General features: G+C 46.4%; 1 protein-coding gene across 1 annotated transcript; it reads left to right on the top strand.

Moving 5' to 3' along the window:
* The first annotated feature begins 3356 nt into the window (after positions 1-3356).
* Positions 3357-20197, top strand: guca1d (guanylate cyclase activator 1d). The gene is made up of 4 exons (XM_041979438.1): positions 3357-3551; positions 8981-9130; positions 12166-12253; positions 19963-20197. Exons 1-4 carry the CDS (start codon positions 3357-3359, stop codon positions 20127-20129), a joined length of 600 nt encoding a protein of 199 aa, XP_041835372.1. The 3' UTR covers positions 20130-20197.
* The last annotated feature ends 127 nt before the right edge of the window (positions 20198-20324 follow it).

Raw genomic sequence — 20324 nt, forward strand, 5'->3', positions numbered from 1 at the left:
CGTGGCGTGCCAGCAGTGAAAATGAGAGGATTTCCCACAGCTGGCACGACTCCACCAATGTCAGGAGGACGTCATCTCCAGACTCCTACCTGGAAACCAAGGACCTGGAGGCTGGAACACCACCAGCACCATGCTGGGCTTAAATCTGGATAAGCTGCCTGATCCTCCACAACCTGAAATACAACCAAAGAAGCAGGTTTCACTACCAGAGATGCACAGAAACGTGCAGATTTCTGGTAAAAGATTACTTACCTGAGACAATCTGATCAGCTGTTATTAATTAATAATTTCTTATAGATTAATTGGATTAACCTTTAATGGTGTATGTATCATATCTGATACAGTTTCTGAGACCTTTCATGTCACATTATGGTAAAAACCTGTACTCAAAACCCCGTTGAACTCAATCTGAGTTTTTTTTTTTTTTTTTTTTTTTGTTATTACTTTAAATTGTGTTAAAGGGCAAAATAAAGACTTCATATAAAAAGAAATACTTTCCTCCCCATTTTACTTCAGTCAGGCTTTAAAGTGTTAAATAGATATGCCCCCTACATTAGCAACCTTATAACCTTATAAACACGCCTGCAGGTTTGTACTGATACATCTTCTTTTATTCAAATCAAATAAAATTTTATTTCTATATTTTTTTTTTTACAAAAACCAAGTGTTTCACAACAGAGTCATAAAAAGTACACAGAAACTCGACAAGAAAGAGCTGCAGGGCATCACTGGTCGTTATTAACATCATTTCTCTCCTCTTATTCCTGCTCATTCCTCAAGTTTTCCACCCAAAAACTGGAATCGAGGAAACACGGCAGGAATATCAGCAGGCGATTGATAGGTATATTGATTCGTCTTTCAGTCAAATCATCACCTGGAAGAAGTTTGGTGCTTCAGTTTCTCCTATGGAAGCCCAGAGCGGTCATGTTTTATTAAGGCATAATGCCCGCGTCAGACAGTTCACGCCTCTGCGTTGTCCATTAATTTAAGATAATAAATAATCTGATCTGGGGCGTCTGCAGCCGGCGTCTGAGTTTCTGTTGCCACATTTACCAACTACCATTTAGTCAGCACACTAATTTACCACAATAAATCTATTTGACCAGAACTTCTTTCATAGGTGTCCATTATCAATTTTTAATGGACACCCTCCAGCCAATAAGAATCGAGTATTCACCCAGACCATGGTATAAATGACATTATCATCTCAAGATAACAAGATATTTGCGTGTGTGTATTTGTGTGTGTGTGTGTGTGTGTGTGTGTGTGTGTGTGTGTGTGTGTGTGTGTGTGTGTGTGTGTGATAAAGTTTGCATTTACAATACATTAATAATAACATGATATCTGACGGCACCGCATTTGGATAGGGAGGCAGATTTAAGATTAAATTACTTAGTTTTTGTGAATCCATCTTTAATTTCAATGCTATGAGAGGATTTCAGACAAACAAGACATTTAATTTTACTTGTGTGATTTTAGGGCATAAAAGTTATTGAGGGGGGGGGACTGTAAAGCAGGGGGGCGGTGGTCTCCCCTTGAGTCGAAATGGTTTAACTGGACCACTACCAGCAGCTGTCAACATCTTGCTGATGGTTATAGACTAAAGATGATGACAGAAAGTACTTCTGAACTCTTCAGGTTCATCAGTTCTGTCTGGAAAAAGCAGCTTTCCTGAATTTTTCCTCCTTTAACTCACTTTCTGCTGCAAATCAGACAGAAATGATGAGATGTTGTGGTCTTCATCACATCAGAGCAGCTGCTGTTTCCTGAGATCCCAGAAGTCGTCATGTCCGAGCTCAGATGAGTCCAGTTTCTAGGCCTCCTCGCCTTCGTAGAAAAAAACAGCAGGAAAAATGTCCCTGATTTCTCAGTAGACAGAAAACAGTCCAGCATGGTTTACAGACCCTTTCCAGGAAGCTGACGGCAGCAGTTCAGACCTGATCTGAGGTGATGGAAACCTCCAGAAAGGTCAGATCCAAAGACCTTTCCACCTGAAAAAGGTCAGCTGCGTACATAAGCATCCAGGACCAGCTTGCCTCCTGCAGCTCAACTCAGCAGATCCTTCCTCAGACTCTGCACGGTAAAATTGAACTAATCTGCCAATTCGTTGACTCAGAAAACAGGTTTCATAAGCAGCAGGAAGTTGTCACACTGCAGCAGAAAGTCTTTATGTTGCAGCAGAACATTGGTACACCGCAGCAGGACGTCGGTACGTCGCAGCAGGATGTCAGTAAGCTGCAGCAGGAAGTCGTTACGCCACAGCAGGACGTCGCTACGCCGCAGCAGGACGTCGCAGCAGGACATCGCAGCAGGACATCGTTACGCTGCAGCAGGACATCAGTAAGCCGCAGCAGGACGTCGTTACGCCGCAGCAGGACATCAGTAAGCCGCAGCAGGACATTGTTACGCCGCAGCAAGACGTTGTTACGCTGCAGCAAGACGTCGTTACGTCGCAGCAAGACGTTGTTACGCTGCAGCAGGACATCGTTACGCTGCAGCAGGACGTCAGTAAGCTGCAGCAAGACGTTGTTACGTCGCAGCAAGACGTCGTTACGCTGCAGGACGTTGGTACGTCGCAGCAGGACGTCGGTACGTCGCAGCAGGACGTCGGTACGTCGCAGCAGAAAGTAGTTACGTCGCAACAGGACGTCGGTCAGTCTGGAGACCAGAACATGGTTTCCTCATCAGATGAATTTATACATTTTATTCTAAATATCTCAGCTTGATTCACTGAAATAATTTCAAACAAGATAAAATAAAAACTGAAAAGGAGAAACTGACAAATTTTAGTTTATTTTTCATGTTTTACTTCTTACTGAAATCATTAGAAACCTTTTTGAATTATTAACCAAATACATCTAATAAGATAATTAAGTAATAAGATAATTAAGTACTGGGTATTTACATGTTTACGTCTATTATTAGGCTGCCAAGGTCAAAGTTTCCTATGATAAATTAAAGTCCTCATGAGATGAGTTAATCTTATTTCCAGTGATTCAGCTTAAATCTGGCCAACCTCGATCTGATTCATTTATGATGAGAATGATGACAACCAGATTCTTCAGTGAAACTAGTGCTGGGTATTACAGTGTGGCAGCAGCCTCCGAGAGCAGAGCAGCTCATCTCATTAGTGAGTTATTTTAGGTTCTCCTTGATTCTTCCTCCCTAACCTAAGAGGGTTAGAGTCCTGAGGGTTGCTGTGTGTCTGCGGAGTCACAGCAACCTGGATGTGGGCTGAATCCAGCCTCGTAGTCCCACATTTACAGACCTGTCAGACTCATAGTACGTCCTGCAGCGAGGTGGTGGTCTGAAGAGGCCTGCAGCTCTCCTCTGGTTCCTCTGCTGGGATCGTTGTCATGGGGAACGAACACTCCAACCTGGACGACGTCCTGTCTGAGGACATGCACCACTGGTACAACAAGTTCATGAGGGAGTCTCCCTCCGGCCTCATCACGCTGTTCGAGCTGAAGGCCATCCTCAACCTGCGGGGCATCAACGAGAATGCCAACAGCTATGTGGAGCAGGTCTTCTGCACCTTCGACATGGACGGGGTACGTCTCACACACATCATACACCTTGATGTGGTTCCAACCTGAGGCTCGTATCTCTCCATGGGACCCCTGAAACAGAGAGGGGGTCGGTCTTTATTTCAGCTTCAGATTTTCAGCTTTTCAACACGAAGATATAAAAACAGAAAGAATCAAAGTTTTTATAAGCAAAATTTAAAATGAAAAAGTCCTGGTCCAGAGTCCTGATCCAGCCCTCATGTCTTTATCAGAATCTTCCAAGATAAACCTGGTGCAGAGTCATGGTGTGTGTGCAGGGTCACGGTGCGTGTGCAGGGTCACGGTGCGTGTGCAGGGTCGCGGTGCGTGTGCAGGGTAACGGTGCGTGTGCAGGGTCATGGTTCTGTATAATATTTGGGGTTAACTTACATGAGAAGTTAAGGGAAGATGACGTGTTTGCACATTTGTGTTCCTCCAGTATGATGGGAACCAGCTACATATAATGTAGATGAAGGGATGTTACATTTACAGCGTAGAAACACCAGGTGGTCTGGGGGGGGCATGAAAGCTCTGACCGCCCCTGACACCGAGCAGCGTTGTGTCGACACATAACAGAAAACTCAGCAAAGAACCAGTTTAAACTGGATCTATAGGTTTTTTGTCACAAAGACGCATTATTTGTTCCCATTTCTTTACTTTCATAAGTAAAACCAGCAAAGATCAGACGAAAAACAGGATTTTTATCTCAGCATGGAGGCAGAAACTGGACACGTGGAGGACAAAAGAAGAAGAGTCGGATCTAAAATCTATCTACAGCAGAGGAATATGAAGTCCTGAATAAGTAGGGACAAATCCAGCAAAGGCTCTAAGGTTAAACATATCAGTGTTTTATTAACACGGTTAGAAAAACAGCTGTAAACAGAAACTTCTTATTTCACAGTGACCGATCGTTCGCTCATTGCTGTCTGCACGCCATCGCAGACGTCAGCGATGGACAGTCCAACCAGCTGAGAGGATCTTCTCCCTTCTATAAAACCAGAATTCTAACCTAGTTGTAGAAATGTTTCACATGAAAACATTTGAAGTCTAACCTTAAAGGTAGAGAGGGGGTCTGCCTCCTGAACCCAAACCGGGAGCTGGTTTCACAGAGGGGGTCTGATAGCTGGAAGTTCTGCCTCCAGGACCTCCAGGAAACCTGCAGTCTGAGAGCGAAGCTCTGATGGGAAAACCTGGAACTCTAAGATCTTTAAGACCCGGTGGATGGAAGGACAGATCCTGGTCCAGAATAAATCCAAGCTTCCTCACGCTGAAGATAATCAGCATAATCAGAGTTAGAGAAGCTGAAACAGGAATCTGCTTTGGATCAGGAAAATGATCCGGATCTCACCGGAAAATCCATGAAGGAAGGGCAGGAAGTGGAGGGTCTGGGAATCAGCAGGTCGGATATATTTTAGCCGGACGTTCATTCTGCTGGACGGAGGACCAGTCAGGGTTTGATTCATTTAGAAATTGATCAACAAAGGAACTGAAGTCTGTTTGGAATATGTTCTTTTAAATGGAGTCTTATTTTGAAGGACGAGGTCTTTGTGAGCAGAAACTTTCTGTGTCAGTGTCAAACAGATCAATCACTGATTTCTTTGATGACGTGTTTCATGTTGAAGGCTACCGTGACGCCCGTTGTCCTCTGATCTCGGCTATAATTAACTGAGTGGATTTTAAGGCTGTTTTGGTTCCACAGATGTGATAAAAAGACTAAGTGAGGTCCAGCTTTGGGTCGCCGTGGGAATCAGAACTTCCAGTGGCTCTCCCTGTAATTGGCTTTAGCAGCGTTCGCATGCAGAGCCATTATCCCTGCCCTGTGAGGTGGTCACTGCTAATTGGATTGGCATGGTGTAGTGAGGAAGGTCAGAGAGGAATTCTGAGAGTTCAGGATCTGGACTTCCTCTGAGGAGCGTCATTGATGAGTGGATTTAAATCAGGAGGTTCCTCCCAGAGAGATCTCAGCGTTCCACATCAGCCTCCAGATTTAATCCGATTTATTTCAGTTCCTCCTCACATCAGCACTGAAGGTCTCGGCTCTCCGTCCTCCAGGTCCTCCAGGTCCTCCAGGACGTCTTTGTCTTGGTTCTTGGAGATGTTTCCAGTTATTTTCACCTGATCAAACACCTTAAAGATCCATACAACTTTATTTATAACGCACTTTAAAAACAACAATGGCCACCAATGAGCTGCAGAGTAAAACAGGGTTAAAGACTTATGGGCTGGACACACGGGAGGCGACGCCCCTCCTTTTCTGTTCATTTCCTATGGAACCTGCAAATTGAGGTGAAAATCGCTGCCCTCCTCTGACAAGAAAAATGTTCAATTTTTGTCATTGTCACCTGGCACTACAACAAACCAGAGAGGGGCTTCATTGACGGACCAATGAGAGCAGGCAAGACAGTGCCATCTGCAAACACTTTGAACATAGAAGAATAGCTAATTTTAGCTTAATAAAAGGCAGCCGCTCTGCGCCAGAGTGAATTATCCAAACGTAGGTTCTGGATTTCCCTGAGCCGCCACCTTATCGTGGTGGAGGAGTTTCTGCGTCCTGACGATCCTAGCGGCTATGTTGTCGGGGGCTCATGCCCCTGGTAGGGTCACCCATGGCAAACAGGTGTCTAGGGGAGGGACCAGACGAAGTGCAGCTCAAATCACCCCTATGATGATGAAAAACAAGGACCAAGGTTTCCCTTACCCGGACGTGGGTCACCGGGGCCCCCCTCTGGAGCCAGGCCTGGAGGTGGGGCACGGAGGCGAGCGCCTGGTGGCCGGGACTTTGCCCAGGGGGCCCGGTCTGGCTCAGCCCGAAAGGGTGACATGGGCCTCTCCTCCCGTGGGCTCACCACCTGCAGGACGGGCCATAGGGGTTGGGTGCAGTGTGAGCTGGGCGGCTGCCAGAGGCGGGGATCCTGGCGGTCTGATCCTCGGATGCAAAAGCTAGCTCTAAGGACGTGGAATGTCACCTCTCTGGCGGGGAAGGAGCCTGAGCTGGTGCGCGAGGTTGAGCGTTTCCAGCTAGATATAGTTGGAGCCACCTCGACGCACGGCTTGGGCTCTGGAACCACTGTCCTCGAGAGGGGCTGGACCCTCTTCCACTGTGAAGTTGCTCCCGGTGAGAAGCGCCGAGCAGGTGTGGGCATGCTCATTGCCCCCCGACTTGGCGCCTGTACGTTGGGGTTTACCCCGGTGGATGAAAGGGTAGCCTCCCTCCACCTTTGGGTGGGTCCTGACTGTTGGAGTCTTTTTGGAGTCCTTGGTGGGGGGGGGGTGGGGGGGGGAGAGAACTCCTTCCGGGGACTCCCTCGTTGTGCTGGCGGACTTCAGTGCTCACGTGGGCAATGACAGCGAGACCTGGAGGGGCGTGATTGGGAGGAACGGCCCCCTAATCTAAATCCGATTTCTGTGCTCGTCATGGATTGTCCATAACGAACACCTTGTTCACGTATAAGAGTGTCCACATGTGCACTTGGCACCAGGACACTCTAGGCCGCAGTTCGATGATCGACTTTGTAGTCGTGTCGTCGGACTTGCGGCCGCATGTCCTGGACACTCGGGTGAAGAGAGGGGCGGAGCTGTCAACTGATCACCACCTGGTGGTGAGTTGGCTCAGATGGTGGGGGAGGATGCCGGTCAGGCCTGGCAGACCCAAGCGTGTTGTGAGGGTCTGCTGGGAACGTCTGGCAGAGTCCCCTGTCAGAAAGAGTTTCAACTCCCATCTCCGGCAGAGCTTCAACCATGTCCCGGGTGAGGCGGGGGACATTGAGTCCGAATGGGCTGTGTTCCGTGCCTCTATTGTCGAGGCGGCCAGCCGCAGCTGTGGCCATAAGGTCATCGGTGCCTGTCGTGGCGGTAACCCCCGAACTCGTTGGTGGACACTGGCAGTAAGGGATGCCGTCAAGCTGAAGAAGGAGTCCTATCAGGCCTTTTTGGCCTGTGGGACTCCAGAGGCAGCTGATGGGTATCAGCGGGCTAAACGGAGAGCAGCTTCGGCGGTCGCTAAGGCAAAAACTCAGGCATGTTTGGAGAGGCCATGGAGAATGACTTCTGGACAGCTTCGAGGAGATTCTGGTCCACCATCCGGCGGATCAGGAGGGGAAATCAGTGCTCTGTCAACACTGTGTACAGTGGGGATGGGGGGCTGCTGACCTCGACTCGGGACGTTGTGAGGCGGTGGAGGGAATACTTCAAAGACCTTCTCAATCCCACCAACACGTCTTCTGATGAGGAAGCAGAGTCTGGGGTAGCTGGTGCTGGCTCTCCTATCTCTGGGGCTGAGGTCGCTGAGGTGGTTAAAAAGCTCCTCAATGGCAAGGCCCCAGGGGTGGATGAGGTCCACCCAGAGTTCCTTAAGGCTCTGGATGCTGTAGGGCTGTCTTGGTTGACACGCCTCTGCAGCATCGCGTGGACATCGGGGACAGTTCCCCTTGACTGGCAGACTGGGGTGGTGGTCCTCCTCTTCAAAAAGGGGGAGCGGAGAGTGTGTTCCAACTACAGGCGGATCACACTCCTCAGCCTCCCCGGTAAGGTCTATTCAGGGGTGACTGAGAGGAGGGTCTGTCGGACAATCAAACCTCGGATTGGGGAGGAGCAGTGTGGTTTTCATCCCGGTCGTGGAACAGTGGACCAGCTCTACACTCTATTCAGGGTCTTTGAGGGGGCGTGGGAGTTTGTCCAACCAATCTACATGTGCTTTGTGGACTTGGAGAAGGCATTCGACCGTGTTCCCCGGGGACTCCTGTGGGGGGTACTCCGGGAGTATGGAGTGCCGGACTCGCTTGTACGAACTGTCCGGTCCCTGTACGACCGGTGTCAGAGCTTGGTCCGCATTGCCGGCAGTAAATCATAATCGTTCCCAGTGCGGGTTGGACTCCGCCAAGGCTGCCCTCTGTCACCGATTCTGTTCATAACCTTTATGGACAGATTTTTTAGGCACAGCCGAGATGTGGAGGGGATCCGGTTCGGTGGCCTCAGGATTGGGTCTCTGCTCTTTGCGGATGATGTGGTTCTTTTGGCTTCATCGGGCCGTGATCTTCAGCTCTCACTGGAGCGATTCACAGCCGAGTGTGAAGTCTCCATCAGGAGTTTTATCGTCTAGATGGTATTTTATCATCTAAGTGGTGTTTTATTGTCTAGATGGCGTTTTATTGTCTAGGTGGTGTTTTATCGTCTAGATGCCGTTTTATCGTCTAGGTGGTGTTTTATCGTCTAGGTGGCGTTTTATCGTCTAGATGCCGTTTTATCATCTAGATGGTGTTTTATCGTCTAGGTGCCATTTTATCGTCTAGGTGGTGTTTTATTGTCTAGGTGGTGTTTTATCGTCTAGATGCCGTTTTATCATCTAGATGGCGTTTTATCGTCTAGGTGCCGTTTTATCGTCTAGGTGGCATTTTATCATCTAGATGGCGTTTTAACATCCTTCTTTCCTTCTGCAGGACGGGTACATCGACTTTGTGGAGTACATTGCAGCCGTCAGTCTGCTACTGAAGGGAGAGATCAACCAGAAACTGAAGTGGTACTTTAAACTGTTTGACCAGGATGGAAACGGGAAGATCGACAAGGATGAGCTGGAGACCATCTTCACGGTAATTTACTGACTGCTGAGCCTCACACGGGTGGCTTCACCTGATATAAACAATACCATTTTAAGAGAGAAATTAAAACAAACACCAGTCGGAGCCCCATCAGGTATCTGGAGCTGATCAGTCAAAGCCTGATCAGGTATCTTGAGCTGGTCAGTCAGAACCCGATCAGGTATTTGTAGCTGGCCAGAATCGATGTTTTGCTCTGAAGTGCTGCATTTGCAAACAAAAAGCTTTGAGTAGGATTTAAACTAAACCTGCCCGGCTCGTTGGCCATGGAGACCTTAAATCCGCCTTAACGGCCCAGACTCTGGACATCAGGATACTTTTTAATCTGCGAGTCTGAGATTTTAAACCAACTTGTTCCTGCTAAGTTTCTTTATAAAGACTTGATCCTGTCATGAGCTCAGCTGAAGTTTTACCCCCTAAATCTCTTTTTTTTTATTTAAGGTCAGGAAGCTGAATGAGAGAATCTGGAAAAGTTGTCCAAACTTTCCAGGAATTGGGCCTTGAGCTGACCCCGGGAAAACTGTGCTGGATTATCTCTGAATTAAGACGTGTTAATCAGCTGATCTGGTTCCCTGTACTGGGTCACAGAAAGTAGCAGGACTCTGAAACGTAAATCATAAATTTAAAACATTCATTTCACCAGATTCATAAAGCTGTGCATGTCTGTTTCTCTCTACTAATGTCAGTATTCACACATGTTCAGGCTGGATATTTAATGTTTGCTGAGCATCAATGATACAGGGCATGTACAGAGTCAGAAGGGTCCAGGACTTCCGGGAATCCCCTCCATCCTACAAGAACATGCAGGACACCATCCATAAAATTAAGAAAATTAAATTGTAAAAATATGATATATACAGTAAATGTAATAATTATTCAGAAGTTAACAGGTTTTCCCACATAGACCAGATTCCACCCGCCTGTGCTGAAGTTTGCTGGATACGTAAAACCTGCTGGTCCTGATACAGATAGACCAGGTTCAGATGGACCAGGTTCAGGTGGATCAGGTTTAGATGGATCAGGTTTAGATGGACCAGGTTCAGATGGATCAGGATCAGATGGATCAGGTTTAGATGGACCAGGTTCAGATGGATCAGGATCAGATGGATCAGGTTTAGATGGACCAGGTTCAGATGGATCAGGATCAGATGGATCAGGTTTAGATGGACCAGGTTTAGATGGACCAGGTTCAGATGGATCAGGATCAGATGGATCAGGTTTAGATGGATCAGGTTTAGATGGACCAGGTTCAGATGGATCAGCTTCAGATGGACCAGGTTCAGGTGGATCAGGGTTTCTCTGAGTCATGGGTGCTGTGCAGATGTTGGATCAGCAGGTTTATCTTGTAGGAGCCTGAATGAGGGGAAGAGGATTAGTAACAGGTTCTGAATCCAGATCAGAGCAGCTTCTCTAAGCAGGTGGCTGACAGGCAGTAGGAAGGACTGATATGCAGGGGCGGGTCTAGAAAAGTTCTGATGAGGGGGCAGGCAGGACCAGGAAACGGGGGGCACAGATGCCTGGATTTTAGTAAATAATGAGCTGCTTTTTGGAACTTAAGAGGTCATCAGATGTTAAATTTAGAAGAACAGACACTACTTTCTGTAGTAAATCTAATATTATACGTTTATAAGTCTAAATAACTTTATAATTCATTCATCCATTATCTGTACCGCTTAGTCCAATCCAGGGTTGCAGGGAAGCTGGAGCCTGTCCCAGCAATTAGCAGGCGAGAGGCAGGTACACCTGGACAGGTAACCAGTCCATCTCAGGTCCAACACAGAGAGAAACAACCACTCACACACATTCCCGGGGAGAATTTAGACCAGTTAACCTGACATCATGTCTTTGGATGGTGGGAGGAAGCCGGAGAACCCAGAGAGAACCCACGCATACACAGGAAGAACTCTGTTCAAACCTCCCCCAGCCGAGGATCGAACCAACGACCTTCTTGCTGCGATGCCAGCCTCCACACCACTGTACAGACCCTAACTTTCCAGTTTGACGAAATCAAATGTCAACAAAAAAAAACAAACAAAAAAAAAACAACAACACTGTATATGAATAGACTGAAGGTGAGCAGCTAAAAGCCGATATCTGCCCCCGTCGTAGTAAAATTATAGAAAAGCAGTCTTTTAACATTTAAACGACTTCCAGACACTAAATAAATGTTTTGTGTCTATCATTTGGGTTTTTAGCATCAGACGCTGAATTTCTCCATCTATGGGAGATAAAGTATCTGAACTTGACACAGGAAGTGCTGCCATTAACTCAGTTGTCCCAAATGTCATCTTCCAGTTCCCAGTCTGCCCTGGTCTTTGCAAGGCTGTGTTTTTATAAGAGGTTTTACAGTAATGCATTCTTAAAACAAGACTTCTAGAGTTGACTGGTTCCTAACAGGTCATCTAAACTGGGAAGTGACGTTTCATAAGCTGGGATCATAATCATGAGGAAGGGGTGGAATTGTGTGATAAGCCATCAAAGTTCACAAAAATACAGTTTATGGGCATGTCTTTTAAAATGATGGCTGCCTGGTCTTTGCCAGAGAAGAGATTCTGACTCAGGTTAACACAACAGCAAGCGGTTCATACAGAACAGGAAACAGTGGGAGCATGAAGATGCTGAACACCAGGGGGCCCAACATGGAGCCTTGGGGAGTCTCTTTGTGGAAAATAGAAAATAGCCCATGGCTAAAATCTGACACATTTTCACAAAAGTGTTCATTAATGTGTACTGTCCCCATTTCAATAACTAATATAAATTCTAGTGTGTGTGTGTGTGTGTGTGTGCAGAAAAGGTATACAGATGGTTTTTGTGTGTAAAAATAATTTATTCATCAGTCTGCAGGACGTTAAAGAACCTGGAGGAACTATTTTACTCTAACAACTTAGATCAAAAACGTTTAGTATAATCTCCAACTGAAAAGTAAAAATGACATCACTCAAATCAGGTTACCGTGGGGACCATGCTGCCTTCGGTTGTTTTGATCCATCTTTGATCACCTTTGTTTTGTTGTTTGTCTCCCCCTGCAGGCCATCCAGGACATCACAAGGAACAGAGACATTGACCCCGAGGAGATCGTCGCGCTCATTTTCCAGAGGATTGACGTGAAGGGTGAAGGTAACAAGACAACACATCACGTCTGCTTGTTGCCATGGTGATGTGTTAAAGGTGACATATTATGCACTTTCCTCCCAGTCTGAAACAGACCTCTGATATCTCAGTGAAATCTCGGCGTCCTGCTTTGGTCAAATCAGCATTTAGTTTGAGTTTAGCGTGTTCTTTCACTAAGCTCTGTTTAAATGGGGGGGCAACCATCTGCTGGCTCCGCCCATCACTCTACTCAGTCTTCCTGGAGGCGGGCCTTGGCCGAGGTGATTGACACAGCTTAGCGCCTCTATGGTGAAACAGCTAATGTAACATAATGGAGGAAAAAACCAGGCAGGAATAGGAACTTCTGGACCGCCTCCACACACGGGAGGCGACGGCGCTCCTTCTTCATCATTTCCTGTGGAACATGTGTGATGTGGCGAATATTGCTGCCATCTTCCAGCCAAGTGACAGGCGATATTCGCGCATGTGAAATGTTGAGTTCGTTTACGTAGATATGCACACGGGGGCTTGCAACACGACACAAGAAAGTTGAAAAATGTTCAACTTTACAACCAATTAGCGAGGGTTTCATTGGCTGACCAATGAGAGCAGGCTAGACAGCGCAGTCTACAAACACCTCCAACATGGAGGAACAGATCATTCTAGCTGGGTCTGACTTTCCCAGACTTTACCGTACTTCACGCAGAGATTATGGAGATGTAAATAATGCTGCTTTGAAAATGTCAAACTTCCCTCCAATATCAGAATCCATCAGACCTCAACTACACATGGGCTACACACTCTCGTGTGATTTAGCGAGCCTCTGCAAGGTCTTAGCATATACATTCACCTGTAAAGTCTTTTGCAGCATATTATCGCTCACATTAGCAGCTCACGCTAAGACCAGGGCTCTCACTTTAGCAGCTCACGCTAAGACCGGGACTCTCACTTTAGCAGCTCACGCTAAGACCGGGGCTCTCACTTTAGCAGCTCACGCTAAGACCGGGGCTCTCACTTTAGCAGCTCACGCTAAGACCGGGGCTCTCACTTTAGCAGCTCACGCTAAGACCGGGACTCTCACTTTAGCAGCTCACGCTAAGACCGGGGCTCTCACTTTAGCAGCTCGCGCTAAGACCGGGACTCTCACTTTAGCAGCTCACGCTAAGACCGGGACTCTCACTTTAGCAGCTCACGCTAAGACCGGGACTCTCACTTTAGCAGCTCACGCTAAGACCGGGACTCTCACTTTAGCAGCTCACGCTAAGACCGGGACTCTCACTTTAGCAGCTCACGCTAAGACCGGGGCTCTCACTTTAGCAGCTCACGCTAAGACCGGGACTCTCACTTTAGCAGCTCACGCTAAGACCGGGGCTCTCACTTCAGCAGCTCACGCTAAGACCGGGGCTCTCACTTTAGCAGCTCACGCTAAGACCGGGACTCTCACTTTAGCAGCTCACGCTAAGACCGGGACTCTCACTTTAGCAGCTCACGCTAAGACCGGGGCTCTCACTTTAGCAGCTCACGCTAAGACCGGGACTCTCACTTTAGCAGCTCACGCTAAGACCGGGGCTCTCACTTTAGCAGCTCACGCTAAGACCGGGACTCTCACTTTAGCAGCTCACGCTAAGACCGGGGCTCTCACTTTAGCACAGGGGTGCCCAAGTCCGGTCCTCGAGAGCTACCATCCTGCAGCTTTTAGATGCAACCCTTCTCCAACACACCTGAATCAAATGACTGGCTCGTTACCAGGCCGCTGCAGAGCTGAATGACATGCAGATGACATCTGATTCAAGTGTGTTGGAGAAGGGTTGCATCTAAAAGTTGCAGGGTGGTAGATCTCGAGGACCGAACTTGGGCACCCCTGCTTTAGCAGCTCACGCTAAGACCGGGACTCTCACTTTAGCAGCTCACGCTAAGACCGGGGCTCTCACTTCAGCAGCTCACGCTAAGACCGGGGCTCTCACTTTAGCAGCTCACGCTAAGACCGGGGCTCTCACTTTAGCAGCTCAAGCTAAGACCGGGGCTCTCACTTCAGCAGCTCACGCTAAGACCGGAGCTCTCACTTTAGCAGCTCACTCTAAGACCGGGGCTCTCACTTTAGCAGCTCAAGCTAAGACCGGGGCTCTCACTTTAGCAGCTCAAGCTAAGACCGGGGCTCTCACTTTAGCAGCTCACGCTAAGACCGGGGCTCTCACTTTAGCAGCTCACGCTAAGACCGGGGCTCTCACTTTAGCAGCTCACGCTAAGACCGGGGCTCTCACTTTAGCAGCTCACGCTAAGACCGGGGCTCTCACTTTAGCAGCTCACGCTAAGACCGGACTCTCACTTTAGCAGCTCACGCTAAGACCGGGGCTCTCACTTTAGCAGCTCACGCTAAGACCGGGGCTCTCACTTCAGCAGCTCACGCTAAGACCGGGGCTCTCACTTTAGCAGCTCAAGCTAAGACTGGGGCTCTCACTTCAGCAGCTCACGCTAAGACCGGAGCTCTCACTTTAGCAGCTCACTCTAAGACCGGGGCTCTCACTTTAGCAGCTCACGCTAAGACCGGGGCTCTCACTTTAGCAGCTCACGCTAAGACCGGGGCTCTCACTTTAGCAGCTCAAGCTAAGACCGGGGCTCTCACTTTAGCAGCTCACGCTAAGACCGGGGCTCTCACTTTAGCAGCTCACGCTAAGACCGGGGCTCTCACTTTAGCAGCTCAAGCTAAGACCGGGGCTCTCACTTTAGCAGCTCACTCTAAGACCGGGGCTCTCACTTTAGCAGCTCACGCTAAGACCGGGGCTCTCACTTTAGCAGCTCACGCTAAGACCGGGGCTCTCACTTTAGCAGCTCAAGCTAAGACCGGGGCTCTCACTTTAGCAGCTCACGCTAAGACCGGGGCTCTCACTTTAGCAGCTCAAGCTAAGACCGGGGCTCTCACTTTAGCAGCTCACGCTAAGACCGGGGCTCTCACTTTAGCAGCTCACGCTAAGACCGGGGCTCTCACTTTAGCAGCTCACGCTAAGACCGGACTCTCACTTTAGCAGCTAATGCTAACGGGTTCCATCACTTCAACAACAGGAAGTGATGTCACCACGCACGTAGTTTAAAATAAATCCAATATGCTCACTTAAAATCACATTTCCTCTACAACAGGTTTCCACTTCGTCTTTTTACCAAAGCTAGTTATCTGGTTTCCATGACGACATGTCATAGCTGCTCTCTGTGTGCAAGGCAGCGGGCACAAACACACAGACACATGCACACACTCACAGGTTTCCATCAGGGGACAGAGTACACGCATCAGAAAACACGTCAAGCAGCTGGTAACACAGCATAGCACAGATAACTTTGTCTGTTCATTAGATAAATCAACAAAGTCCAGATGCAGCAGAGGAAGTAATTATCTAATCAATAGATGAAGGTATCTGGGTGAATAATGTCGTGTTATCAGCCGGCTGGCTGCTGATAACTTCAGAGTGGGTAAGCAGCCGAGTGCAAAGCAAACACAGGTCAGGCGATAAAGGCCCTTCCTGCCTAAACCGGGTCTAAGGAAGAAACCAGGAGAAGTAGCGATATGTCGTCTGGCTCAGCAGTTTCTATTTCTAACCTTGTTTTGATTCCACTGCTGAAATACGAAGCGAAGCAGAACTTCTCCAAGCCGTTGTGTCGAAGGCCTTATCACAGCCTAGAAATGGATGAAACTTCCATCAGAGTTAGGCCTGTCGCAATAAGCAATAAGTCAAGTAATTGCACGGGATGAAAAAATGAGCACGAAAAGTTTGCCGACTGCAATCTTTTTTTTTCTATCTTACTTTACCGTAGACTGTGTATGACAGCAGGTTTCATATGGAGCATCCCAACTGAACGCTCTGAGGGATCTCTGTCGTGTCAGACGTGACAGCAGCATGTTGCAGCACCGTGGTGAAGCACTAACCTGTACGAACCGGTACGCCACATTTGACTACAGGGCTGTAATGAGAGGAGATATTTCAGCTTCATAAACAGCAATGATGCACAGTTTGTTTTTCCCTAGTTTTTTTAAATACAATGGTACCAACTACCGGGTTTCCCTGTCTGAACCTCGTGTTTCATACTTTTTTAAATATCTCTTTGAAGGTAATTTTGTTTCCAGAACAGAGACTTTATTTTCTATCATACTTACTGTTTTTGGTTGTTTGGTTTTCATTCGTCGTTAATGAGACGGAGAGTCTATTTAATGTTTTGTTTTGTAATTTAACATTTCTTCCAGCTTCAGTGTAAAATGTTCTTTAGAAATTAAAGTTTATTGATCTTTGAAGTATACTTGCATTATTATGGCATTGTCATTATATTAGTTGAAAATGGTTTCAAAATGACAACATTATCGCTTTGTGTAATATTACTGCTTATCCGCTTTCAGAGGAAATTTATCGCACAGCAGAATTTGTTATCGTGACAGGCCTAACCACTGCAAAAATGTTGGAACAGAAATGTGAATTATTCGCTCTTAAACATTGTGACGTCCCTTCTACCTGTAATATACCTGTAACAGACACTATTACGTGGCCAGGTATCGTCATCTCTAAAGACAGCTTGAGTTTTAATCTGATTATTCACAAAACCCAGTAAGAATTTAACCAATGGCTACGAGAGATTAGTCACAGAGTTCTGCAAACCAAAGCTGAGGGACCATGCCGTCTTACAGACGCTGCTCTATTAATAAAAACAAAATGTTATTCAACTTCATACGGAGGAACAAAAACCACTACACTAACAAATCAGCTTTTATGATGAGGACAGCTTTAACCTTTTAGACTTTTACACTTGAAATAATACTTTTAAAATAAACTGTCTTCACCTGGAACTTCATACCTTTTTCTAAATTAGGACGCATGAATTTCCTTCAACTGTGTAACTATAATGTTGAAAAATCCCCTAAAACTTTCCCACTTTCATAACCAGAAGCTTCTCTCCTGGTCGCTGATCTACAAACACACAGATTCTACACATAAAGACATCACATGCTGCTTTACTGATGCACTCATCAGCTGTTTGACGTTAATCACGTATCAAGAACAAAACATGGCACAAATCCCTGACGATGAATTACATACAGTAGTTAAAATGCAGTCCCAGATGGAATAATGTTTTTTACAGGTACAACCGGACAGAATCCAACATTATTACGTATCGATCCAGTCAAACCTGAAACAGCCAACGTGTTTCTCCTGAGTGTAAAAGGCAACAGTCATCGTCATATTCGCTCCTTATTTCTACAGGACGTCGTATCCGTGCGGCATCTCACTGGAACGGCCTGACTGGGAAAAGACGGCTAGATGCGTGATAAATAATAAAGCAAAAGAAGCAACTTTTACCATCCAAAGTTTTTCTGCATGGATTCACAAAGGAAAGAGAAATGGCTGTCTGAGGTCCTTCCAGCTTGATTTCTACTTGTACTGAAACTCTTTTTCCTTTGCTGTGAACATGTTTAGTTTGGCTTCACTAACTTTCCATCTGAGAAAAAAACATTTTTATATCATTAATTTTATTATATATTCAGCCAACAGGCATGGCCACCAATGTTCACTAAAACCTCTCTTCTCAGTCTTAGATAACGAAGTCAACAACATATTAAACTATCGACATCCAGCTGATATGAATCCATGAAGACTTGAGATTTATGTTCTTTTTCATGTTTTTGTGTAAGAGGATATTGTGAAAGGAGGAGAGGATGTCATGGGAAAGGTACAAATTGATGAAAAGACAACCTAAAAAAACGAATTACAGGCCGTGCAGAATTATTAGGCAAGTTGTATTTTTGAGGATTCATTTTATTATAGAACAACAACTATGTTCGCAATGAACACAAAAGACTCATAAATATCAAAGCTGAATATGTTTGGAAGTTGGAGTGGGGCTTTTTTAGTTTTAGTATCTTAGGAGGATATCTGTGTGTGCAGGTGACTATTACTGTGCATAATTATTAGGCAACTTAACAAAAACCAAATATATACCCATTTCACTTATTTATTTTCACCAGGGAAAACAATATAACAACTCAAAATTTACAAATATACATTTCTGGCATTCAAAAACAAAACAAAAACAAATCAGTGACCAATATAACCACCTTTCTTTGCGAGGACACTCAAAAGCCTGCCATCCATAGATTCTGTCAGTGTCTTGATCTGTTCACGATCAACATTGCGTGCAGCAGCAACCACAGCCTCCCAGACCCTGTTCAGAGAGGTGTACTGTTTTCCCTCCCTGTAGATCTCACATTTGATGAGGGACCACAGGTTCTCTATGAGGTTAAGATCAGGTGAACAAGGAGGCCATGTCATTATTTTTCCTTCTTTTAGACCTTTTCTGGCCAGCCACGCAGTGGAGTACTTGGATGCGTGTGATGGAGCATTGTCCTGCATGAAAATCATGTTTTTCTTGAACAATGCTGACTTCTTCCTGTACCACTGCTTGAAGAAGGTGTCTTCCAGAAACTGGCAGTAGGACTGGGAGTTGAGCTTGACTCCATCCTCAACCCGAAAACGTCCCACTAGCTCATCTTTGATGATACCAGCCCATACCAGTATCCCACCTCCACCTTGCTGGCGTCTGAGTCGGAGTGGAGCTCTCTGCCCTGTACTGATCCAGCCACGGGCCCATCCATCTGGCCCATCAAGACTCACTCTCATTTCATCAGTCCATAAAACCTTAGAAAAATCAGTCTTATGATATTTCTTGGCCCAGTCTTGACGTTTTATCTTGTGTGTCTTGTTCAGTGGTGGTCGTTTTTCAGCCTCCCTTACCTTGTCCATGTCCCTGAGTATTGCACACCTTGTGCTTCTTGGCACTCCAGTGATGTTGCAGCTCTGAAATATGGCAAAACTGGTGGCCAATGGCATCTTGGCAGCTTCACGCTTGATTTTCCTCAGTTCATGGGCAATTATTTTGTGCCTTGTTTTTTCAACACGCTTCTTGCGACCCTGTTGACTATTTTGAATGAAACGCTTGATTGTTCGATGATCACGCCTCAAAAGCTTGGCAATTTTAAGAGTGCTGCATCCCTCTGCAAGACATCTCACTATTTTTGACTTTTCAGAGTCCGTCAAACCTCTCTTCTGACCCATTTTGTCAAAGGAATGGACGTTGCCTAATAATTATGCACATCTGATATAGGGTGTTGATGTCATTAGACCACACCCCTTCTCATTACAGAGATGCACATCACCTGATATGCTTAATTGGTAGTAGGCTTTCAAGCCTGTACCGGTTGGAGTAGAACAACATGCATAAAGAGGATGATGTGGTCAAAATACTCATTTGCCTAATAATTCTGCACACAGTGTATACAAATAAAATAAAATCTTTCTCCATTTTCTTTGTTTTTGAGTTCAGTTTTATTAAGTGAAGTTTGTTTTTTAATAAAGTGTCTGCAACATGTTACAGCACTTTTAACTTTGTAAAGTTAAACTCATCGATACACGTATCTGAGGGTAGTCCAGGACAGGATCCACCAGCAGCAGCTTCCTGCCTGGTCCTGGAGCAGGTCTGGCTGCAGCTGGAAGCTGCTGCTGGTGGGCCGAGTCTCTCCTGAGAACTTTTTACCAGGGAGGGGTCAGAATTTCAAAGTCAGAAACACCCTGATTGTGTTCCAGCGTTGTTTCTGGTCTGTTGAAAACTTGGAACAAGAGACACTTCCTAGCACCTAGAAAAAGGATTTTTGCACCATATGTACCCTTTAAGTGTCTGAGCCCGTCTGCCCTCTGATCCTTCAGGTGAGTTGACGCTGGAGGAGTTCATCGATGGAGCCAAAGAGCACCCGGACATCATGGACATGCTGAAAAACCTGATGGACCTGACGCCGGTTCTGGAGATCATTGTAGAGGGTCGACAGCAGGCTGTCAAAGACGGGCCGGAACCCACAAACAGCAACAGCATATAACCTTGGTTCAGCAAACATCAGACTCTTCGTGGGCTGTGATTGGCTGCTCACTGGCTCCGCCCCCTCCATGTCAGCCACCTTCAGGTTTACGTTCATGTTCAAACCTAAAAAGCTTTATTCAGGTTTCGCTGATTTCTCCACAATCACTTTAATGATTTGGACCAAAAAAACTTTCATTTAAATTTTTAACTCATC

This window comes from Melanotaenia boesemani, unplaced genomic scaffold (assembly GCF_017639745.1).
Source record: "Melanotaenia boesemani isolate fMelBoe1 unplaced genomic scaffold, fMelBoe1.pri scaffold_146_ctg1, whole genome shotgun sequence".
In the NCBI taxonomy this organism is placed as follows: Eukaryota; Metazoa; Chordata; class Actinopteri; order Atheriniformes; family Melanotaeniidae; genus Melanotaenia; species Melanotaenia boesemani.